Source organism: Salvelinus fontinalis, chromosome 14 (genome assembly GCF_029448725.1).
Source record: "Salvelinus fontinalis isolate EN_2023a chromosome 14, ASM2944872v1, whole genome shotgun sequence".
NCBI classification, from domain to species: domain Eukaryota; kingdom Metazoa; phylum Chordata; class Actinopteri; order Salmoniformes; family Salmonidae; genus Salvelinus; species Salvelinus fontinalis.
Genome location: NC_074678.1, coordinates 28,363,744 through 28,389,093, shown reverse-complemented (window position 1 = coordinate 28,389,093; position 25,350 = coordinate 28,363,744). Strand labels below are relative to the sequence as shown.

At 42.3% G+C, this 25,350-nt stretch overlaps 1 protein-coding gene across 5 annotated transcripts in view; it reads right to left on the bottom strand.

Moving 5' to 3' along the window:
- Window positions 1–25,350, bottom strand: part of LOC129810566 (oxysterol-binding protein-related protein 9-like) — a 49,519-nt gene that overhangs the window by 2,219 nt on the left and 21,950 nt on the right. For 2 of the 5 annotated variants that reach the window (XM_055861200.1, XM_055861205.1), the window contains 19 exons: window positions 20,267–20,343; window positions 15,999–16,094; window positions 15,816–15,863; window positions 15,370–15,399; window positions 15,224–15,274; window positions 14,812–14,850; window positions 11,253–11,343; window positions 10,631–10,735; window positions 7,678–7,837; window positions 5,722–5,834; window positions 4,819–4,934; window positions 4,642–4,727; window positions 4,282–4,489; window positions 4,076–4,160; window positions 3,872–3,982; window positions 2,012–2,075; window positions 1,665–1,805; window positions 249–327; window positions 46–137 (listed from right to left, as the gene is read on the bottom strand). In XM_055861200.1, the coding sequence (XP_055717175.1) occupies window positions 46–137; window positions 249–327; window positions 1,665–1,805; window positions 2,012–2,075; window positions 3,872–3,982; window positions 4,076–4,160; window positions 4,282–4,489; window positions 4,642–4,727; window positions 4,819–4,934; window positions 5,722–5,834; window positions 7,678–7,837; window positions 10,631–10,735; window positions 11,253–11,343; window positions 14,812–14,850; window positions 15,224–15,274; window positions 15,370–15,399; window positions 15,816–15,863; window positions 15,999–16,094; window positions 20,267–20,343 (1,792 nt within the window). Of the gene's footprint in view, window positions 1–45; window positions 138–248; window positions 328–1,664; window positions 1,806–2,011; window positions 2,076–3,871; window positions 3,983–4,075; window positions 4,161–4,281; window positions 4,490–4,641; window positions 4,728–4,818; window positions 4,935–5,721; window positions 5,835–7,677; window positions 7,838–10,630; window positions 10,736–11,252; window positions 11,344–14,811; window positions 14,851–15,223; window positions 15,275–15,369; window positions 15,400–15,815; window positions 15,864–15,998; window positions 16,095–18,977; window positions 19,216–20,266; window positions 20,344–25,350 lie in introns of those variants that run through there. The other 3 variants (XM_055861201.1, XM_055861204.1, XM_055861203.1) reach the window with 3 other exon arrangements.

Here is a 25,350-nt window from a genome sequence, read left to right as displayed (position 1 = left end):
TACTGTAGTTCTGTGGCCATGATAATACGAAGAGAGGCTTCTCACCTGCGGGACTCATACTCTAGCTGGTCCTCCAACTTCCTCACCTTCTTCTTGATACAGCCCATTTTCTTTGTGTCAATGAACAAGGAGTTTTCCTGGATTCAAGAGATACACTTTCAACCCTATTTTACGAATAAAATATTTAGATTTTAATATACGAGGTCAACCTTCAGTGTTTTCAGGTCACATTTCTAAACTCAACTCACCCCAGATGCCCACTTAGCGTGCATAACTCCATTCCACTCTCCTTCAATGGAGCAGAATGACTTCTTGTCATTGGGAGGACTGCAAACAAACACATTTGTAATTTATAATACAACATTTTGAGAACCAGTTTTGCATTGTGGGTGCTACTTTCAAAACTACTGGCTGATATTATACAAAACCTTTAGAACACATCTAACATTACATTTACATTTAAGTCATTTAGCAGACGCTCTTATCCAGAGCGACTTACAAATTGGTGCATTCACCTAACATCACAACAAAAATGTATTTCTATATACTGCTGTGAGCACAGTAAATAAAGCAAGAACAGGCTAACATGCTGACTAGACCGGGCGCGCGTCCGCATGTTGATTTTGTCCCTCCACACCAGACGCGATCAAGACACACAGGTTGAAATATCAAAACGAGGGCCTCCCGGGTGGCGCAGTGGTCTAGGGCTCTTGCGCCATCAGAGTCTCTGGGTTCGCGCCCAGGCTCTGTCGCAGCCCGCCGCGACCGGGAGGTCCGTGGGGCGACGCACAATTGGGCTAGCGTCGTCCGGGTTAGGGAGGGTTTGGCCGGTAGGGATATCCTTGTCTCATTGCGCTCCAGCGACTCCTGTGGCGGGCCGGGCTAACCAAGGGGGCCAGGTGCACGGTGTTTCCTCCGACACATTGGTGCGGCTGGCTTCCGGGTTGGAGGCGCGCTGTGTTAAGAAGCAGTGCGGCTTGGTTGGGTTGTGCTTCGGAGGATGCGTGGCTTTCGACCTTCGTCTCTCCCGAGCCCGTACGGGAGTTGTAGCGATGAGACAAGATAGTAATTACTAGCGATTGGATACCACGAAAATTGGGGAGAAAAGGGGATAAAATAAAAAAATATATAAAATAAAATATCAAAACGAACTCAGAACCAACTATATTAATTTGGGGACAGGTTGAAAAGCATTAAACATTTATGGCAATTTACCTAGTTCTGGGATAAACATTAGGTTGTTATTTTACCTGAAATGCACAAGGTCTTCTAATCTGACAATTAATCCACAGATAAAATGGTAACCCGAGTTAGTTTTTAGTAATCTCTCCTCCTTCAGTCTTCTTCTTTGGACTTTATATGGCAGTTGGCAACCAACTTTAAGGTGCATTACCACCACCAATTTAGCTGGAGTGTGGACCTCAGTTCATGTTCATACCCACACCCACGTGGGTATATGCTCCTAAAAACCAATGAGGAGATGGGAGAGGCGGGACTTTCAGTGAGTCAAGCATCACAAATAGAACCTGGTTCTATTTTAGTGCCTGGCTACACAGACGCTCGTTGACGCAATAACATGTATGTGTACATTTATTTTGTAACGCGAGCGGTGGGGTCAGCATGTAACACTAGATGCATGATTAAAAGTAGGAAAATCCCCTTACAAGATCTCAGCGGTGATCCTGTGCTTCTTGCCACCGTAGAAGGGCTTGGTGTGAAACACAATGCTGGCACTGTAGCCCGTTTTGGAGCAGTTGATGTTACACTCTCCACCCAACTCCACCCATGGGACAGTCAGGATCGACCTGAAGAGAGCACCCATTACATGTCAGGGAATACTGATAACATATTATACACATTTATACACACTCACTTTACATACAGTAAATCGTGTGCGCTGTACTGGAGTTAACTTATTTTGAATTGAACTGGGGCTTTTATTTCCAGAACAACAAACGTGAGAGTGTGAGTGAGTGTGTTTGTGTTATTCACGTTTAAAGCATGAGCCTACCTGCCATAGCCATTGGGGAAGGTGAGTATGTAGTGCTCGTCATGTTCCAGACAGGACACACAGCCTACAAGAGAGATAGGGAAGCACACATATCAGAACACACAGAAGACCATAAGGTTTTTGTAAGTGTGTGAGGACTAGAGGTCGACCGATTAATCGGAATGGCTGATTAATTAGGGCCGATTTCAAGTTTTCATAACAACCGGAAATCATTTATATATATATATTTTTACACCTTTATTAAACTAGGCAAGTCAGTTAAGAACACATTCTTATTTTCAATGACGGCCTAGGAACGGTGGGTTAACTGCCTTTTTCAGGGGCAGAAAGACAGATTTTTACCTTGTCAGCTCGGGGATTCATTTTTGCAACCTTCCGGTTACTAGTCCAACGCTCTAACCACCTGCCTTACATTGCACTCCACGAGGAGCCTGCGTGGCAGACTGACTACCTGTTACGCGAGGGCAGCAAGAAACTAAGGTAAGTTGCTAGCTAGCATTAAACTTATAAAAAACAATCTTCACATAATCACTAATTAACTACACATGGTTGATGATATTACTAGTTTATCTAGCGTGTTCTGCGTTGCATATAATCGATGAGGTCCCAGTTAATTTCTCATCGAATCACAGCCTACTTCGCCAAACGGGTGATGATTTAGCACTGTCGTTGCACCTAACCATAAACATCAATGCCTTTCTTTAAAATCAATACACAAGTATATATTTCTAAACCTGCATATTTAATTAATATTGCCTGCTAACATGAATTTCTTATAATTAGGGAAATTGTGTCACTTCTCTTGCGTTCCGTGCAAGCAGTCAGGGTATATGCAGCAGTTTGGGTCGCCTGGCTCGTTGCGAACTGTGTGAAGTCCATTTATTCCTAACAAAGACCGTAATTAATTTGCCAGAATTGTACATAATTAGGACATAACATTGAAGGTTGTACAATGTAACAGCAATATTTAGACTTAGGGATGCCACCCGTTAGATAAAATACAGAACGGTTCCGAATTTCACTGAAAGAATAAACGTTTTGTTTTTGAAATTATAGTTTCCGGATTCGACCATATTAATGACCAACGGCTCGTATTTCTGTGTGTTATTATGTTATAATTAAGTCTATGATTTGATATTTGATAGAGCAGTCTGACTGAGCGATGGTAGCAGCAGCAGGCCCGTAAGCATTCATTCAAACAGCACTTTCGTGCGTTTGCCAGCAGCTCTTCAAAATTCTCTGCATGGGTAACGCTGCTTCGAGGGTGGCTGTTGTCGATGTGTTCCTGGTTCGAGCCCAGTTAGCAGCGAGGAGAGGGACGGAAGCTATACTGTTACACTGGCAATACTAAAGTGCCTATAAGAACATCCAATAGTCAAAGGTTAATGAAATACAAATGGTATAGAGAGAAATAGTCCTATAATTCCTATAATAACTACAACCTAAAACTTCTTACCTGGGAATATTGAAGACTCATGTTAAAAGGAACCACCAGCTTTCATATGTTCTCATGTTCTGAGCAAGGAACTTAAACGTTAGCTTTCTTACATGGCACATATTGCACTTTTACTTTCTTCTCCAACACTTTGTTTTTGCATTATTTAAACCAAATTGAACATGTTTCATTATTTATTTGAGGCTAAATTGATTTTATTGATGTATTATATAAGTTAAAATAAGTGTTCATTCAGTATTGTTGTAATTGTCATTATTACAAATTTAAAAAATAGTCCGGTTAATCGGTATCGTTTTTTTTGGGTCCTCCAATAATCGTTATCGGCGTTCAAAAATCATAATCGGTCGACCTCTAGTGAGGACACACATTTATGGACTACGTAAGTGCTTGAAGAGATTTCTTACCTTGGCCAATATTGTGGACTCCAATCGACATTCCTAAGAACTTTGACTTGGTCCAAATGTGGGCGTTGAACTGAATCTTTTTGCTCAGACACTCTGCGTAGAATGCAGAAACTACAAGGAAGAGGAAAGGCAACAGTACAGTTAACTCTATGGCTCTGGTTCTCTGTCAGCTGTCTGTAATGTTGACTGGGTAGGGAGACTCACTGGGGGGGTGATGAGAGACCTGCTCTGCTACAAAAGACACACTGTTGGCTGAAGACCATGGCACTGGACCCTCTGACGATGGCTCCTGAGGGGTTGGTGGTTAGCATTGATTTATTAGAAAATAATTAATGAAAAAATATTACAAAACTTAACATTGATTATACTTTTACTTAAAAATCAAATCATATGAATATAAATTGTCTTACTGTGGTACAATGGGCTCTGTCAATGCTCACCACTGCAGTGGGCTCCTCACTCTCTGAAGGCAGGTCCCAGTGGCAGAAGAAAACCTCTCCCAGGATGGGGTTGTAAGGCTTCTTGGCCACTGAGCTTTTCCTCCCTGCGTGGAAGGCTGACATGTACCATTTTACCATCTGCACCATGCGCTCTTTGGGTTCCAGTTGATCCGCGATACTGGGGATGAGAACATCAGCCGTCACACCACTGGATCAAAGGTTATGACTCCAACTAAGCAAAGATCTGTTCATAATGCCATGGATGGGATTCTGAAACAAAATATTTTCCTTATTTTTGGAAACTGTTGGAGAGAATTTGAAGTGACGTACCTGACAAACAAATCCGGATGTGCAAAGAAGTCAGCATACATCTCCAGCAAAGACCTCCTCTCCAAGATAAATGTGGGGAGGACCACCTGAGGAGAGAGAAGTGAGGGAAAGAGAAAGAAACAGTTAGCAAGAGAGAAAGAGACAGTGACAGGACAGACAGAAACACAGAGCTCTTACCTTGGTGAGGTCCATGCCTAGTCGCACCTGGGACAGCAGGTGCATGATGACACTCTTGTGCTCCTCCACAGACTCCCCCTGATCCTCCACCTCATCATCATGGCTGTCAAATTGATCTGACCAGAGCAGACAGCAGACAGTTAAAAACACCTACACCACTGATACAGGACAGCCTGACATCCTCTTTTCAGTTACTAAAGAAAACATCAGCCACAAAGGGAACAGAATGTGTGATGTTACATAAAAATACATTGAGCTCCAAAAGTATTGGGACAGTGACAATTGTGTTGTTGTTTTGGCTCTGTACTCCAGCACTTTGGATTTGAAATTATACAATGACTATGATGTTAAAGCGCAGATATTTTCATCCATATTGGCTGAACCGTTTTGAAATTACAGCACTTTTTGAACATAGCCCCTCCATTTTAGAGGACCAAAAGTATTTGAACAAATGTGTATTGAAGTAGTCACAAGTTAGTATTTGGTCCCATATTCTTAGCACGCAATGATTACATCAAGCTTGTGACTCTACAAATCTGTTGGATGCATTTGCTGTTAGTTTTGGTTGTGTTTCAGATTATTTTGTGCCCAATAGAAATGAATGGTAAATAATGTATGGTGTCATTTTGGAGTGAATTTTATTGTAAATAAGAATAGAATGTTTCTAAACACTTGTACATTAATGTGGATGCTACCATGATTACAGATAGTCCTGAATGAATTGTGAATAATGATGAGTGCGAAAGTTAGACGCACAAACATCATACCCCCAAGATATGCTAACCTCTCACCATTACAATAACATGTGTCACTGTCCCAATACTTTTGGGTTTCACTGTAGGTTATTGTTGGGGGTAGACAGGTGTGAGGATAAGTAGGGCAATGTGTGCGTGTGTGTGTCACCTGCGTCAGTGGTGCCGTTAGACATGGAGGAGTCGAGGGACTCGTTAGTGTTTGGTCGTTTCAGCACTGTTCCATCATCGCTGTGAGGCAAAGCAGCAGAAGGCCTAGAGGGACTGACAGAGAGAAGGATGGAGGGAGAGATGAAGGTGGAGGGATGCAGAGAAAGAAATAACTGATTACCTAATAGGAAATATATTCCGTAAAGGCACAGGATTAAAACACACCTCCAGCAAAACACAATCAGCTTATGACAAGTTGCATTTTCCCATACCTAGGGTTGTTGCGTATTACCGCCACACCGGCAGTCATGAGTCACGAACGCAGTAAAATTCCACGTGACTGTTAAATTACGGTAATCACCTCTTATGCACTCTGGACATGCTTTGATAGTACCCAACTTGCTAACGACCATCAGGTCCTCCTGGCCTGGTACTCAGAGCTCTATTGTTCCTCTAACCACTCTGACATCAATGCAAATGCAAACGAAAATCACATCAAACACTTATCATCAAAACAGTATGTGCTTTTAAAATTTGAAGAAGTTCAACAACAAGTTGAAACTGAGTGGAAAACATTGTCGTTGTGGATGTTGTTTCAAAGTCTAACAACAAAATAGACAGTGCTTTCTTAGGTGATAATTAATTCAAACACTTTATGTGAGGCCGAAAAAATGAAAATAATACATTTTCCATGATGCAATAAATAGCCTACCGCATATTACGCACTGCAACATTGAAAAAATAAAGATTGAATATGTCTTTGGTACATAATTGGTCTATCCTACACTCCAAAATTAAACACATTTTAGTAATTGCCTTTGAGTGTGGACTGCATTATTATGCATACTGGATGGACTGGTTACCTTATGCTACACTCCAAACTTTCTACTACGATGTTCCCTAACAGATTTCACTTGTTTTCCCAAATTAAGCACTGGCTAGCTGCAGGAACATGGTTGGAGAGCCCATGGCATACAGAGTTTGGGTGGAATATCAACTGTCGTGCAGCAAGAGGCTGCATGCTCCTCAAACAGTGGTTGATGTGTACAGTGAAATAACTGGAGTAGCCTAACCTGTATGATTGAAAAACTAACCGCCTATTCGAGTGCATACGGATGCCTTTTTGCCTGTGCCCGTTCCTGCCCATTGGATAATGGGCCATTCTAAATCTAAACAAAGTTTTACATATTAGTAAAGACACGAGAATAGTCTGTGGTGTGAAAATATGATCACTTGATGAGAGAACAGTGTGTGCAGCCTGAGGGAAGGAACAGAGCTCAAACTTCTACGCTTTACATAGCCATTTTATTCAGCTAAGTGCAATTATATTACTTTTTACTATAAAATCATATAATATAAAATAATGGCACGAGACTTAAGCATATCTTGTCAACTAAATGAACAAGCCTACAGCCTATGGCATGGCGCACAGCCAGATAACATGCAGTCGACCAACTCATATTCTGTTCTTCTGAAATAGATTGTCTTCATTTCATAAGGTTTTTAGACCTGCCTGAAATAAATAATGGATTTATTGTGATGGTATATATTCAATTGATTTATTATAATTTTTATATGTGGATGTTCCAAAGGCGCGCATCAGCGTCTTGAATGCATGGAGGCCTGGAGCTGCTAAACGTGTATATGTTAAAGGCCATTTAACGTGAGACCGGCAGTCTTTTGCATGACAATACCCGGCTGACAAAACTGAATGACCACAACAGCCCTACCCATCAAGTATTTAACATGGGGTTGAATCAGACCAGTTTCAGGAAATTGCCATTTGTACACAAGCACAATTCACAAATGTACAACGACAACAAAGGATCAATAAAATCATGAAAAAGAGTGCCAGGATGTGGTCAAGTAGACCATTTCCATCACCGTCCTTAGTCCCTGTAATCCCCAGTACTCCAGTAAACTGCTGTGTGGATGGATAGAGAGTGTAAATACTCACTCTATGAAGTGTTTGGGAGACGTGCTGTTCTGGGAGAACTCATCAGCGTCATAGAACTCATCTTCACTGCTGGAGTAAGAGAAGTCAGGGACCGAGTGGGAGGTGATGGTCATGTGACTGGGGGAGGCAACGCTGCTGCTGGGCGCCGAGGGGCCACTCCCTGAAACAGACAGACAGAGAGAAGAGAAAACAGGGTGGGGGTGAGCAGGAGGTCCCAGCTGAAACGGGCCTAAACCATGTATAGCAAAAATTGCTATTTTTGTTTACTGCTTTGAACTAAAATCATACACAGAGGCTCTATGCAGCTTTTTTCCTCTCAGTGATCATATGGACACCATCTTTCTGTTCTTACTGTTCCCATATTGTTAGAGAACCATGAGAAGTTTATTCCTTGCATAATCTCCCCTGCAGTGCAATGTGTGCTCCCAGGTTTCTTCCTTAGTGCACAGCTCAGCATTTATTCAGCAGCATCAGCAGGGTTGAAAACAGACAGGACCCACCAAGCCAGAGGAATAATGACAGTTGGAGAAAGTACCTAAGGTGCTCTCCTTGCTTCACATACACCCCAGACATTCTAGCAGTCAAACAAAACTTCCTGTTGCTAACAGCGGTTTCTAGCAAGGGACACTTACCTAATGAAAACCCATTTTGAAAAATACAATTGAGTAAATTAAAAAAAGTCAATACTGTTTTATTTGTGTGGTGATTATGACGTAACATCCACTGAGTGGATACTCAAGCCCTAAATGCAAGTTCTAGGTGACAGAGTGAAATGTTTGTCCGAGTACAGCTCCTAGCTATAGTGCCTTCAGAAAATACTCACACCCCTTGACTTTTTTTTTCTTTTTTTCTCTAAATTTTTATCCCATTTTCTCCCCAATTTTCGTGGTATCCAATCGCTAGTAATTACTATCTTGTCTCATCGCTACAACTCCCGTACGGGCTCGGGAGAGACGAAGGTCGAAAGCCATGCGTCCTCCGAAGCACAACCCAACCAAGCCGCACTGCTTCTTAACACAGCGCGCCTCCAACCCGGAAGCCAGCCGCACCTATTTTCTGTTACAGCTTGAATTTAAAATGGATTAAATTTAGATTTTTTGGTCACTTGTCTACACACAATACCCCATAATGTCAAAGTGAAAAGATGTTTTTCAAAATTTGTACAAATTAATTAAAAATGAAAAGCTGAAATGTCTTGTGTCAATAAGTATTCAACCCCTTTGTTATGGCAAGTCTAAATAAGTACAGAAATAAACATTTGCTTAACAAGTCACATAATAAGCTCCAAGGACTCACTCTGTGTGCAATAATAGTGTTTAACATGATTTTCTAAATGACTACCTCATCTCTTTACCCCACACATACAATTATCTGTAAGGTCCCTCAGTCAAACAGAATTTCAAACACAGATTCAACCAAAGACCAGGAAGATGGGTAAAAAATAAAATAAATAAGGCAGACATTGAATATCCCTTTGAGAGGAAGGAAACCGCTCAGGGATTTGACCACGAGACCAATTGTGACTTTAAAACAGTTTAATGGCTGTGATAGGAGAAAACTGAGGATGGATCAACAGCACTGTAACTACTCCATAATACTAACCTAATTGACATTGTAAAAAGAAGGAAGCTTGTACAGAATAAAAAAGATTCCAAAACATGCATCCTGTTTGCAACAAGGCACTAAAGTAATACTGTAAAAAATGTGACCAAGCAATTCCCTTTTTGTCCTGAATACAAAGTGTTGTATTGGTTTTGCCCCAAACATATTACTGAGTACCACTCTCCATACTTTCAAGCATAGTAGTGGCTGCATCATGTTATGGGTATGCTTGTAATCTAATCATTAAGGACTGGGGAGATTTTCAGGATTTAAAAAAAAATCTATAAATGGACCGGAGCTGAGCAGAGGCAAAATCCAAAAGGAAAACCTGGTTCAGTCTGCTTTCCATCAGACACTGGGATATGAATTCACCTTTCAGCAAGACAATAGCCTAAAACACAAAGCCAAATCTACACTTACCAAGAAGACTGAATGTTCAGTTTTGAAAATCTATGGCAAGACTTGAAAATGGCTGTCTAACAATGACCAACAACCAACTTGACAGAGCGTTAATAATTCTGAAAAAAAAAAAGGGCAAATATTGTACAATCCAGGTGTGCAAAGCACTTAGAGACTTAGCCAGAAAGACTCACAGCTGTAATCGCTGCCAAAGGTGATTCTAACATGTATTGACTCAGGGCTGTGAATACTTACGTACATGAGATATTTCTGTATTTTATTTTCAGTAAATGAAAAAAATTAAAAACATGTTTTCACTTTGTCATTATGGGGTATTGTGTGTAGATGGATGTGGGGGAAAAAAGTTATACATTTTGAATTCGGCCTCCCGGGTGGCACAGTGGTCTAGGTCCAGAGATTCTGGGTTCGAGCCCAGGCTCTGTCGCAGCCGGCCGCGACCGGGAGGCCCATGGGGCGGCGCACAATTGGCCCAGTGTCGTCCGGGTTAGGGAGGGTTTGGCCGGCAGGGATATCCTTGTCTCACCGAGCACTAGCGACTCATGTGTCGGGCCGGGCGCAGTGCACGCTGACCAGGTCGCCTGGTGGACGGTGTTTTCTCCGACACATTGGTGTGGCTGGCTTCCTGGTTGGATGTGCATTGTGTGAAGAAGCAGTGCGGCTTGGTTGGGTTGTGTTTCGGAGGACGCATGGCTCTCAACCTTCGCCTCTCCCTGTTGCAGCGATGAGACAAGACTGTAACTACTACCAATTGGATAGCACGAAATTGGGGAGGGGAAAAAAAGGGGTAATTAAAAAAGATGTAAAAAAAAATATATATACATTTTTAATTCAGGCTGTAACACCTAAATGTGGAATAAGTCAAGGGGCGTGAATACTTTCTGAAGGAACTGTAAGTGTGGGTGACCTGACCACGAGTGTGATGACCTCTGACCTGTGCTGTTGGGGGTCGGAGTCTGCAGGCTGCCCATCACCGTGACAACAGGCCCCACTGATAGAGTGGATGGCCGCTGTTCTCCTTTACACATCTTGGAGCCATCTATAGAAAGGAGACAAGAAAAAGGAGAAGGCTCTGGCATTAGAACAACACTGCTTTATGATGCAACAGACTCAATGTCATTACAAACCTGTGAGGGAGCAAGCTTTTAAAAAATTAAATAAATAAATACAAAAATAAAAACCTGCAAAGCAGTCATAGGTATCTATTAAACTGTGACTGTTAAAATGTTAAACTTTGCTGACACGGGGTCTCGACCTTGGGATTGGATTTGTGTCCAATTTCAGAGAAAGCTTAATTTAGAATGCCCTACATTGGGAAGTGGACGTGCTGAAAAATAGGGATTCAAGCACACCAGGGGGCACTATAGATGTGTGTTTCAGGAAATAAACAAATCTGAACGTATTAAATCCAATGCTAATCTATATCCATGAAATCAAAGTCAGTTTTGTATACAATATCCGTATGTGGACTCAAATGGATATTTTTATTCTGAGGGGCAACTCTTCCTGATAGGATTGTAGATTAGATTGTGTGTATGGCTCTCTGTATACTGTACCTGTGGGGATGGTGGTCTGTGTTGGCATGGCTAAATTGACTAAAGAAGTGTCCTGAGGCTGAAATATCCCATCCACTGGGTTGATGGTGCTCTGTACAGGGCAAGACAAAATGGTGCCAGTCTTAAAACATAAGAGGTAGTTAGGTACATCTGCAACGCACATTGCTCTAGACCGGCAATAGCACTTAACGCACCAATACGGAGCAGACTACAATGACACAATAAATACACATTGCCAATGACGAGAAAGATCAATTACCTTTCACTCTGCTTCCGGTAAATATTGGAATATTTAGTTCTACCAAATAAATATCTAACTACGTACAGTCCCATTCGGAATTATTGGGATAGTTAAACGTGTTGTTTTGGCTCTGTACTCCAGCTCTTTGGATTTGTAATTATACAATTACTATGAGGTTAAAGTGCAAATTGTCAGATTTAATTTGAGGGTATTTTCATCCATATATGGTAAATCGTTTTGAAATTACGGCACTTTTTGTACATAGTCCCTCCTAATTTAGGGGACCAAAAGTATTGGGACAAATTCACTTATATGTGTATTAAAGTAGTCAAAAGTGTAGTATTTGGTCCCTTATCCCAAGCACGCAATGATTACATCAAGTTTGTGTCTCTACAAATTTCTTTGATGCATTTGCTGTTTATTTTAGATTATTTTTTGCCCAATAGAAATTAAATGGTACATAATGTATTGTGTCATTTTTTAATACTTCTAGATTAATGTGGATGCTACCATGATTACGGATAGTCCTGAATGAAATGCACAAATATCATACCCCCAAGACATGCTAACCTCTCACCGTTACATTAACAGGGGAGGTTATGAGGGGGGGGGGGGGGGGGTATGATATTTGCTAATTTACTCACTCATTCATTCAGGACTATACATGATCATAGAAGCATCCACATTAATGTAGAAGCATTTAGAAACATTCAATTATTATTTACAATAAAACAGACAATACATTTACCATTATTTTATTTTGTGCACAAAGTAATCTGAAACACAAACAAAACAAATAGCAAATGTATCCAACAAGTTTGCAGTCACAAGCATGATGTAATCATTGCGTGCTAGGAATATGGGACCAAATAATAAACTTTTGACTACTTTAATACACACATACAATGCATTCGGAAAGTATTCAGACCCCTTGTCTTTTTCCACAATGTTACGTTACAGCCTTACTCTAAAATTGATTAAATTGATTTTATTCCCCTCATCAATCTAAACACAATACTCCATAATGACAAAGCAAAATCAGAAATAACATTTACATAAGTATTCAGACCCTTTACTGAGTACTTTGTTGAAGCACCGTTGGCAGCAATTACAGCCTCGAGTTTTCTTCGGTATTACGTTACAAGCTTGGCACACCTGTATTTGGGGAGTTTCTCTGCAGATCCTCTCAAGCTCTGTCAGGTTGGATTGGAAGCGTCGCTGCCAGGCTATTTTCAGGTCTCTTCAGAGATGTTCGATCGGGTTCAAGTTCGGGCTCTAGCTGGGCCACTCAAGGACATTGAGACTTGTCCCGAAGTCACTCCTGCATTGTCGTGGCTGTGTGCTTAGGGTCGTTGTCCTGTTGGAAGGTGAACCTTCGCCCGAGTCTGAGGTACTGAGCGTTCTCAAGCAGGTTTTCAAGGATCGCTCTGTAATTTGCTCCATTCATCTTTCCCTCGATCCTGACTAGTCTCCCAGTCCCTGAAAAACATCCATACAGCATGATGCTACCACCATGCTTCCAAACTCCAAGCGGGCTGTCATGTGCATTTTACTGAGGAGTGGCTTCAGGCTGGTCACTCTACTATAAAAGGCCTGATTGGTGGAGTGCTGCAGAGATGGTTGTCCTTCTGGAAGGTTCTCCCATCTCCACAGAGGAACTATGGAGCTCTGTCAGAGTGACCATCGGGTTCTTGGTCACCTCCCTGGGAAGGTGTCTGAATACTTTCCAAATGCACTTTAAGTGAATTTGTTCCAATACCTTTGGTTCCCTAAAATGGGTGGACTATGTACAAAAGTGCTGTAATAAACGGTTCACACCATATGGATGACAATACCCTCAAATTAAAGCTGACATTCTGCACTTTAACATCATTTCAAATCCAGAGTGCTGGAGTACAGAGCCAAAACAACAACAAAACATTACTGTCCCAATAATTAGAGGGCACTGTATATCACAACACTTACAGTAAAGCCTAATATGATCAAATATATTTTCCACCCTGCTAAATTTAGGACAAAAAAGACATTCCAGCGAGTTACATAATGTGATGGCATAACTTCTCTCTTATTAAAGTTTTCTTGAGATTTGAAACCCACAGATTGTAATCCTAGGTATATTTAACTGTGGTCTAGCCTTATAAATTTATCTTAAAAATGTGTACACACATTATACAAAGTGGACTGCTGCCATAGCTTTATGGGTCAGTGATACCTTTGACCATGTGCCTCTAACTCTGTCAACAGCAAAAGGCAGAACAAGAGGAGAAGTCAGAAATCATCAAGTCCTACACAATCTCAGAACACAATAGTGCAGTGAGCAGCATACTGAGGTATGACTGAGAGAATGAAGGAGAGTGTGGTCTGAAAATAAGTTGGGCACCATGCAGAATGGAAGATTTCACACTACTCTACTGAGCGGACAGAAGTCACTACGTCAACTAAGGATCTTTACAGTCAGGAAAGTGGAAATATAAACAAAAAAAATCAAGGAAATGAAGGCATGCAGTGTAGTTCAGTCCTCTCTCTGCCCTTTAGAACAGGAGTCGGAGTGAAATTTGGGAGATTTCTCTCATTTTCCATTCACTCTCCCCTCCCCCTGTCCACGTGCTTTCTGGAAAGTAAGGCAGCCACTCCTAATTATATCCAATTACAGAAACGTTGCTGCTCCACCGTGGTGGAACCAGTGTGGCCTCGCTAGCTAGAGATGAAACCAACAGCAAAGGATGCCTCTAGTGCAGGCTGAGGGAAGGGGTTAGAGCTAGAGTGTGCTTAAGGCATGGTTAGAAGAGGGTCTATATGTGTAAGGCTAATGGCCAGAGAGATGACTGTCAGAAGACTGGCCTGGCGGGCTGATCCTATGGGATTCCGACTTAAAAACATCTATGGGAAGAGAGTAAAGCCAGTAAACAGCCTTTGATTGGTTGACATCTATTAGTCCTTGACGGTTCAATAGGCATGCACAGTAAGTAAAAATCGATGGTGATGTGGGGGAGGGTATAAGCACACTCACACACACTCCTACAAACGTGTCATAAAAGAAGCAGAATGATGTTGTGTCTAAAAGGAGTAGTAAAGAGTAAAGTTTCTCACTATTATCAGCAACAAAAAAGAAAATGATTTCAGCTGAGAAAGGGGATAGTGGCGTGGCAAAGGAAGAGCAATATACGAGATGAAGCTATTTTTCTAAACAAATGGCATGCACTTTTACATATTTGATTTGTCTTTTCTTCTATAGTTTAGCGTGAATTAATCGGAAAAGAAGGATAGAGGTTTGGTTGATTTCGATATTTCTAATGGACAGAGAACGTCAGAACTTACTATCAGTCCGTATGCGTGTTGCTGTTCGTTACTTTGATCCTTCAAATTTTGAGAAGAAAACGTTACTTGAGGAATGTTCAACTGTTTGTATGTAATGATGATATGAGCTTGTTAAGAGCTTCTCTTTCAAGCAGCCATCAAGTTATTTAGAAAGTCAGAGCATTTGTAATGGTAACATCATTATGAGCTCTAAGATTATCGAGTGTATGTGAGAATCACCTCTCCAAAATGTCAAAATGGAACCTAATGGAATGTAGCAAACTGCCCACAAACAACAACCCAGGCTGTAGTTGAGTGGAAAACTACTGGCGTGGCGAAAACATGCAGTGTACCGTGATGTGGTCTCACAACAAAGACATGACAGTGATGCAATGAGAGCCCTACCACAGTCAAATGAATGAGTCCTTTTTACCTTGGCAATCTGCAGCAATACAATACAGTGCTTGATGGACTCTACCATACTCTGAAAAGAGAAACAGCACAGAGAATGAAACACTGCACTCAAATTCAGACAGGTGATTCTGAAAATAAGGACTTTTAAAATGGGGTTTTACTTACACATGTGGTTTCCTTCAAATGTTCAATTTTCTTTAAAGGAGAAAAACATGATAAAAAATGGTTGTTTCACTTCAGACTTTATTTTAACACCTAACTAGACTTCGTGACTCAAAGTTAGGTGAGTCATTGACTGAGAAAGATCGGCACAGTGAAACCTGTGAAACCAACGCAGAAACATGCTTTGTTCAAACTCTTTCACAATCATGGCATTAGACTAGCCGAACAATGATTTCACTCCAACTATAGTTGTGTCCATCACAACATAACAGGTCATTGACTTCACCATATTAAATAACCTAGAGTTTAAATGTTCCAAACTGACCTAAAACTAAACTCATGAGCTCAATAAGCAAGTGAATCACAGCTACTAAAAAACGGACAGAAAATTGAGTCAATAATTATCAGGCACAGTTCTGGTGACAAGAGAAGAAACAGATATCACTCACTCTGCACGACTCATCTTCTTTGCAATCCTTGATTTTCGCATCAAAGAGCTGAAAGAGAGGAGATGTATGAGAAGCTGAAGTGGATACACTCAAATCAGGAGCCGAATAAAAACACATTCATCGATGATGCAGTGACGAGTCAGTCACCGTTATACTAGTCACTCAAATGTGAAAAAGCCTCACCTTTAACTGATCAATTAGAATTTGTAGGTACGCGTCAGCCTCTGCAAGTTTCTTATCGAAGTCTTGGACACTTGGAACAAATCCTGTCTCTGCCTCCTAAAATGAAAAAAGAGCAGAACATTCTAACTTCCCAGCATAACAGTTTTCTGCTTCCACCAGTAACCTATTTCAGACAAATAATTTTACTGCCAGTGCACCTCTACTCTGAAAGTTTGTTAGCAGATTTAAAAAAGTTTAAAATTCTCCTGGTGGAGCTATAAAAACGCAGGATGTAGCAGCACAAAACAGCAACCAACTGTTTGGGAGAAGCTTCCAGCACTGTACAGTAAGTAGAGTGATATGAATTGTTCAACTAGCATTGTTGAAAGGCTTTTCCTGCCAGCCTGCCTGACCATGCCTGCTGATGACAAATCAAGAACAGTCCCTTCACTACCTGGAAGTTAGCTTGGCTAAAATACAGAAATGAAAAACCCAACAACTTCCTCAAAAATACCGGAAAAATAATGCTTAACCAAAGCAGTCTAACCTTACAATATTACAACTCTTAAAACACGTCCATAGCCACTTTGCTGGACAGTTAGTAAATCATATACTCTCCTCTCTCAGTACTGCTCTGGTCTTAGCGTGTCCTATGGTTTGGCAGACGCCTTTGGACGACGCCTGTTTCTCAACTGAAATGTATCGTACAGGGATGTGAAGAAAAGCCATGAACACACATTAACCCCAGCGTTGTCTAAAGTGTAAACTGTAAAAACCTAACAAGCTTTATAGAGACCAAAGTCTGGGCCTTTTTTTCTAAAATTCCTTTAGGATCAAAGGTGGTTCGCTATCAATATAGAAGCAAGTTGCTTAGTGTTGGTGGCTAAAGAGGTGCCTGAGCAAATAAAATAAAAACAGGTACTTTGCTAAGCTAAAGAATAGTCCCCTTTCAATCTGTGGGGAAGAGGAGTCTGGCATTAGTGTTCTTTAGAGCTTGGGGGTAACCAGAAAAATACATATGTCTCCTCTTTAAAAACCTTAAGTGAAGGGCCTCCCAAGTGGCGCAGTGGTCTTTGGCACTGCATCACAGTGCTAGCTGTGCCACTAGAGATCCTGGTTTCGAGTCCAGGCTCTGTCGCAGCCGGCCGTGACCGGAAGACCCATGGGGCAGCGCACAATTGGTCCAGCGTCGTCTGGGTTAGAGGGGAGGGTTTGGCCGGCAGGGATGTCCTTGTCACATCACGCTCTAGTGACTCCTTTTACAGGCCGGGCACAAAAAGCTAAAAAAAATATATTTATAACCTTAAGTGGTCCCAGGACTGAGGGCATCGGGATTCTCGTGGGTGTTTGTTTTGTGTTTGTGGCCAAGCAGACATCTACACAGCTTCATGTTTGTGTCTAAGAAACAGACAGCTCCGGTGTCTCTCCTGTTCTTCCTCTATCAACAACATTTGAAGAGGCAGAAAAGAGAATTCCTAATAAATACAAATGCCGGATATCAAATCCTTGCCTGACGACTCATACTGAATTTAATTCTGCTGCCCTATCACTACATACATTCAAGTCTGAGACTACCAACGTAGTCATTTCTGCTTACGTCAAAGTGAAGGGCTTGATACAAAACAACACATACCAATCAGTATCAAAGCCAATGACTATTCTGAAAACACCGCTTTACCCACGTGTGTTCAGGCTCTGGCCCAAGCCATTGATTTCTGGGACCAATCCAAACTATTTGAATGCGTTCACATCCGAGAAAATGAGGAGTTCAAATCCAGACTCAAGGTGGAGAAGAAACGTTAGAGGGTGAGCTGTTTGGCCGGAGCGATGTGAATGGGTAGCAAGGAAATCAACTGAATACAAAAAAAATCCTGGCCACGACTGTAGATTCTGAATTTGAAAGCGACGTCAACCTACTTGCGGGGAAATGCATGCTCATGGTTATGTTTACGACAGTAATAGTGCTGGCTTGGTGTGAGGGTAAGGTATCACAACATGGAGTGATTTTGACACCTGTGAGAAGCTGTATTGTTTGAACACCTGCATCCAAAGACACATGAAATAGAACAGGACTTTCCCTCCATTCATGTCAGACTTTTAGAGTAATTTATTTACCCCACTGACCAAAATCATTCCATCCCAATTTTCACATAGAAAAGTCCTACCATACACTTACATACCAAAAACTGTTGAGCGGGCCCCTGCTGTATTTCAGGTTCAAAAGGTTAAGGATCAAATCAAATGTATTTATTTATTTATATAGCCCTTCGTACATCAGCTGATATCTCAAAGTGCTGTACAGAAACCCAGCTTAAAACCCCAAACAGCAAGCAATGCAGGTGTAGAAGCACGTGGCTAGGAAAAACTCCCTAGAAAGGCCAAAACCTAGGAAAAAACCTAGAGAGGAACCAGGCTATGAGGGTGGCCAGTCCTCTTCTGGCTGTGCCGGGTGGAGATTATAACAGAACATGGCCAAGATGTTCAAATGTTCATAAATGACCAGCATGGTCAAATAATAATAATCACAGTAGGAAAAGGAAAATGCTATCAATATGACACGGACCTCATAATTGCAGAGGGACAAAGCCGTTAACATTACAAACAAAGAGGGAAAGAGAGTCCCTATTGCTCTCTATTTCTGTTATGTCAACACAAGCCCATATCACCATGATGGAAGGGATCCTTCTGCTGGACTAGAGTAGCTTATAAACCCAGAGGACGGTCATGTAGGCTAGTAACTGCAGCTTTGGCATGTTCACACATTCTGTTCCTAAAAGAGCTTTGTCTAACCAGACAATCCCTCCCTATGCTAGTGTACCACACCCACCCCCACTAACCACCAAACATTGGAAATAAAAAAAACTCAAAGCCCACCAATCTAGCCCACCCTTCACTCAGACACCTCACCCCCTCCCCGTTTGGCTTTCCACACAGCATGACCCAGTTAAGAACTGCATTGTCGCACTCCAACCAACCGTTTCCCCCCAGTGTGGTACTCACAGGACGCAGAGCTCTGAGGGACATGCCTCGCCAAAATACACAGGCCAAAGCTGACCCTAAAGCTCCTCTCTCCTCCCTTACGCAAACAAACGACTGTTCTAGTGCTCTCCACTCCTATAGACTGCCAGCAGGAACACCACCAGCATCGTCTGGTACATCTACAGTACGTTCTACATCAGCTGAGCAGCAGCACACGCAGGCAAAATTAATCCAGGATCCTCTTCTCTCTGACAGGAAGTACAGACTTTCTTAAAAAAAAAAGAGAGAAAAAAGGCAGCACAAGCCCATGTGACAAGCAACAGCTGCTCTGATTGGATAAAGCTGAGGTGCAGATGTCTGGCTGAAAGAGTAAGCAGGACTCTGATTTGGTCCAGGTCACATGACCCCGCTATGACTCCACGCTTACACAGTGTTTGCAAGCAGGCAGCCAGTCAGCAGTGTTGGGCGGGGATCGGAGAGAGTGAGGCAGAGGGAGGGGTAGCAGAGGGGAGGAGTGGGTTAGAGAAGGAAAGCAGAACAGAAGGCACATAAACAACTGGAGGGTAGAATTAAGGCTGGTGAGAGAAAGGAGACCTATATTTGTGAGCCACAAAGGGCACAGACCAAAATAAGAGGTGGAAATTAGCAGTTTAGAGAGCAAGTTTAATACACAGCACTCTTTACAAACAGGCTTTCATAGATAAACACGATACCCATCTTCAGCCAACAGTCTAACCAAACCGTGCTCCCTGTGCTCCTAACCACACAGAGACACTCTTACTGTGTCCAGACTAATTTCCTTCTATTCTCAGATGACTTCTTAACCCTTTCACTGATTAGGACAAGAGTGCTTTAGCCTGCCAGCAGTGTCCCAGTGCTACTATTTGAGATGAAGCTGACAGAGGCATGATATTAATTCTATATCCCAATTTCCTGCATCCAAAAGACCTCAACAAATAGCATGAAAGGTTAATTTAACAACACATGCTTCCAAAAGGTGAAACATAAACTGCTATTGCTTTATGTTCTCAACAGTTCCTCTATTATTTCCTGTGGTCTTAGGTAAAATAACAAATTGAAGAAATAGAGTTCACATTATGTTCCCTCTTTGAAGGTTAATACACATACACACTTCAAAAAAATTGTTTTACAATGCAACAACAGCACGAGTTATCCCCATCATTTGAGAAAGCTTATTTCAAATAAAATGTTGAGCAAAATCTTTCTCCTCTTTGGCTGAACTCAATGGCTTGGGACTAGTACCCCCAGTATTACTAGAGTGAAGCTGGACAGATGAGTGAGTGACTTACCTGCAGTTGGAGGGTGTGACGGAGAATGGTCCCCTCTAAGGCATGGATCCACTTCTCCCGTTCGTCTGCATCTCGAGCTGAGAAGAAAAACACACAAAACACAGCAGATGAGCCAAAGTCGAGATAGGAATTATTACAACAGCAACAGAGTGCTTCACCTAGTAGTAACCTTGTAGCTACAAGAAAGACTAGAGCACCTCATCTGTGCTCATCTGGCCCAACAAGTTCACAATGAGCACGTAGTTCTGTGCCTTCGCAGCTGCTAAGGGGGTTCTTGCAACCCTTCTGGTGCGTCGCTGGGCAAGAGACTATCAAGGCAGGTCTCCTGACGAGAGACACAGCCTGTTGCCAGGCTGCACCCTCAGAGCAAAGACACAGAGCAAACAAAACGTCTGACATTTACACTGAAAAGACCTGAGAGGCCCTCCACACTGACGGACAGATGATAAGCTGTAGACCATACTATTTACCAAGAGCGTTTCCATCTATACATTTCGTAGCTGTCTATTTACCACAACAAACCAATGCTGGAACTAAGACTGCACTCAACGGGCTGTATAGGGCCATAAGTAAACAAGAACATGCTCACCCAGAGGCGGCGCTCCTACTGGCTGGTGACTTTACTGCAGGAAAACTGAAATCCTTTTGACCTAATTTTTACCAGCATGTCACCTTTGCAACTAGGTGTGAAAAAAACTCCAGATAACCTCACACACAGAGACGCATACAAAGCTCTCCCTCCATCTGGCAAATCTGACCCTAACTCTATCTTCCTGATTCGTGCTTACAAGCAAAAACTCAAACATGAAGTACCAGTGACGTGCTCAATACAGCAGTGGTCCAATGAAGCGGATGCTAAGCTATAGAACTGTTTCGCTAGCAAAGACTGGAATATATTCCAGGACTCATCCGATGGGATTGAGGAGTTTACCACATCAGTCACCGGCTTTATTCGTTGTCCCCACAGTCACTGTACGTACAGTCGTGGCCAAAAGTTTTGAGAATGACACAAACATAAATTTTCACGAAGTTTGCTGCTTCAGTGTCTTTAGATATTTTTGTCAGATGCTACTATGGAATACTTAAGTATAATTACAAGCATTTCATAAGTGTCAAAGGCTTTTATTGACAATTACATGAAGCTGATGCAAAGAGTCAATATTTGCAGTGTTGACCCTTCTTTTTCAAGACCTCTGCAATCCGCCCTGGCATGCTGTCAATTAACTTCTGGGCCACATCCTGACTGATGGAAGCCCATTCTTGCATAATCAATGCTTAGAGTTTGTCAGAATTTGTGGGTTTTTGCTTGTCCACCCGCCTCTTGAGGATTGACCACAAGTTCTCAATGGGATTAAGGTCTGGGGAGTTTCCTGGCCATGGACCCAAAATATTGATGTTTTGTTCCTCGAGCCACTTAGTGATCACTTTTGCCTTATGGCAAGGTGCTCCATCATGCTGGAAAAGGCATTGTTCGTCACCAAACTGTTCCTGGATGGTTGGGAGAAGTTGCTCTCGGAGGATGTGATGGTCCCATTATTTATTCACGGCTGTGTTCTTAGGCATAATTGTGAGTGAGCCCACTCTCTTGGCTGAGAAGCAACCCCACACAGCATCTCAGGATGCTTTACTGTTGGCATGACACAGGACTGATGGTAGCGCTCACCTTGTCTTGTCCGGACAAGCTTTTTTCTGGATGCTCCAATCGGAAAGGGGATTCATCAGAGAAAATGACTTTACCCCAGTCCTCAGCAGTCCAATCCCTGTACCTTTTGCAGAATATCAGTCTGTCCCTGATGTTTTTCCTGGAGAGAAGTGGCTTCTTTGCTGCCCTTATTGACACCAGGCCATCCTCCAAAAGTCTTTGCCTCACTGTGCGTGCAGATGCACTCACACCTGCCTGCTGCCATTCCTGAGCAAGCTCTGTACTGGTGGTGCACCGATCCCGCAGCTGAATCAATTTTAGGAGATGCTCCTGGCGCTCGATGGACTTTCTTGGGCGCCCTGAAGCCTTCTTCACAACAATTGAACCGCTCTCCTTGAAGTTCTTGATGATCCGATAAATGGTTAATTTAGGTGCAATCTTACTGGCAACAATATCCTTGCCTGTGAAGCCCTTTTTGTTCAAAGCAATGACGACGGCATGTGTTTCCTTGCAGGTAACCATGGTTGACAGAGGAAGAACAATGATTCCAAGCACCACCCTCCTTTTGAAGCGTCCAGTCTGTTATTCGAACTCAATCAGCATGACAGAGTGATCTCCAGCCTTGTCCTCGTCAACACTCACACCCGTGTTAACGAGAGAATCACTGACATGATGTCAGCTGGTCCTTTTGTGGCAGAGCTGAAATGCAGTGGAAATGTTTTTTGGGGATTCAGTTCATTTGCATGGCAAAGAGGGACTTTGCAATTAATTGCAATTCATCTGATCACTCTTCATAAGATTCTGGAATATATGCAAATTGCCATCATACAAACTGAAGCAGCAGACTTTGTGAAAATGTATATTTGTCACTCAAAACTTTTGGCCACGACTGTACATATTCCAAACAGAAGCCATGGATTATAGGCAACATTCGCACTGAGCTAAAGGCTAGAGCTGTTGCTTTCAAGGAACGGGAAACTAATCCGGACGCTTATAAGAAATCCCGTTACGCCCTCTCCGACGAACCATCAAACTGGCAAAGCGTCAATACAGGACCAAGATCGAATTCTACTACACCGGCTCTGACGCTTGTCGGATGTGGCAGGGCTTGTAAACTACTACGAATTAAGAGAAACCCAGCCGTGAGCTGCCCAGTGACACGAGCCTACTAGATGCACTAAATACCTTCCAGGGTCGTGTTGAGGCAAGCAACACTGAATCATACGAGAGCACCAGCTGTTCCAGACGACTGTGTGATCACGCTCTCCATAGCCGATGTAAGACCTTTAAGCAGGTTAACATTCACAAGGCCAGATGGATTACCAGGATGAGTGCTCCCGAGCATGCGCTGACCAGCTTCACTGACCTTTTCAAACTCATCCTGACTGAATCTAATACATATACTGAACAAAAATATAGAACGCAACATGTAAAGTGTTGGTCCCACGTTTCATGAGCTGAAATAAAAAAGGTCCCAGAAATGTTCTATACACACGAAACGTGTATTTTTCTACAATTTTGTGCACAAATGTGCTTACATCCCTTTTAGTGTGCATTTCTCCTTTGCCAAGAGAATCCCCCTACCTGACAAGTTCAGCATATCAAGAAGCATGATCATTACACAGGTGCACCTTGTGCTGGGGACAATAAAAGGCCACTCTAAAATGTGCAGTTTTGTCACACAGCACAATGCCACAGATGTCTCAAGTTGAGGGAGCGTGCAATTGGCATGCTGACTGCAGGAATATCCACCAGAGCTGTTGCCAAAGAATTTAATGTTAATTTCTCTACCAATTTCTCTACCATAAGCAATGCTGTTTTAGAGAATATGGCAGTAAGTCCAACTGGCCTCACAATTGCAGACCACGTGCAACCACATCAGCCCAGGACCTCCACATCCGGCTTCTTCACCTGTGGGATCGTCTGAGACCAGCACCCCGGACAGCTAATGAAACTGAGGAGTATTTGTGTCTGTAATAAAGCCCTTTTGTGGGTAAAAACGTCTTGGCTGAGCCTGGCTCCCCAGTGGGTGGGGCTTAAGCCCTCCCGGGCCCATCGATGGCTGCGCCCCTGTGAAATCCATAGATTAAGGCCTAATGAATTTATTGCAATTGATTTATTTTCTTATATGTAACTCAGTAAAATAGTTGAAAGTGTTGCATGTTGCTTTTATATGTTTGTTTAGTATTCATGTTTCAAGCAGACCACCATAGTCCCTGTGCCCAAGAACTCAAAGGTAACCTGTCTAAATGACAGTAGCAGTCACTGTGTGGAAAGCTGTCTTCAAGGCAAAAAGAGGCTACTTTGAATAATCTCAAATATAAAATATATTTTGATTTGTCGAACACTTTTTTTATTACTACATGATTCCATATGTATTATTTCATAGTTTGTCTTCATTATTATTCTGGTCTGAGAATCTTTAGGTGCCTTTTGGCAAACTCCAAGCGGGCTGTCATGTGTATTTACTGAGGAGTGGCTTCTGTCTGGCCACTCTACCATAAAGGCCTGATTGGTGGAGTGCTGCAGAGATGGTTGTCCTTCTGGAAGGTTCTCCCATCTCCACAGAGGAACTCTGGAGCTCTGTCAGAGTGACCATTGGGTTCTTGGTCACCTCCTTGTCCCATCGCGCACTAGTGACTCCTGTGGCGAACCGTGTGGCACAGCTAGCAAGCCATCATATTTTCAAAAGCCTGTGAGTCTTGTTCATATTTCACAGTGCACGCTGACACGGTCGCCAGGTGCACGGTGTTTCCTCCGACACATTGCTGTGGCTGGCTTCCGGGTTAAGAGGGCATTGTGTCAAGAAGCAGTGCGGCTTGGTTGGATTGTGTTTCAGAGGACGCACAGCTCCCGACCTTCGCCTCTCCCGAGTCCGTAAAGTGGCAGCGCTCAGACAAAACTAACTACCAATTGGATACCACGAAATTGGCGAGAAAAAGGGGTTAAAGTAAAAAAAAAAAAGTAAAAAGTTCAATTAAAATATGATGGCTATTATTTTCAAATCGGTATCATGCTGAAGGTAAGACCCTACGCCTGCTCCCTAACAAAGTGGAGCGAAATGTGCATTAAAAAAAAGCATGGGCTTGGGCTCCGTTTCTAAATATTACGTTTTTATATGACAGCGGTTCAACACATTCCCGTGACACAAGTTGTAGGAAAATGTATTTTATTCTGTTATATTCCATTATAAAATATATGCGTGTTGACTGTGATCGGGTGAACAAAATAAGGAGTGAACAAAATAAGGAGCTATCGATTTCATTTGACATTAAAACTTAAAATATGCTATATTTTTGCTTTTTGAAAATGAATTTTATTATTCGTATGTTTCTTAAGACCTGCCTAAACAAACGAATAATGGATTTATTTTTGGTGTATATTTAATGGATTTATTCAAATAGACGCCCAGCCACATCTGCACACCACTACTACCACTGGT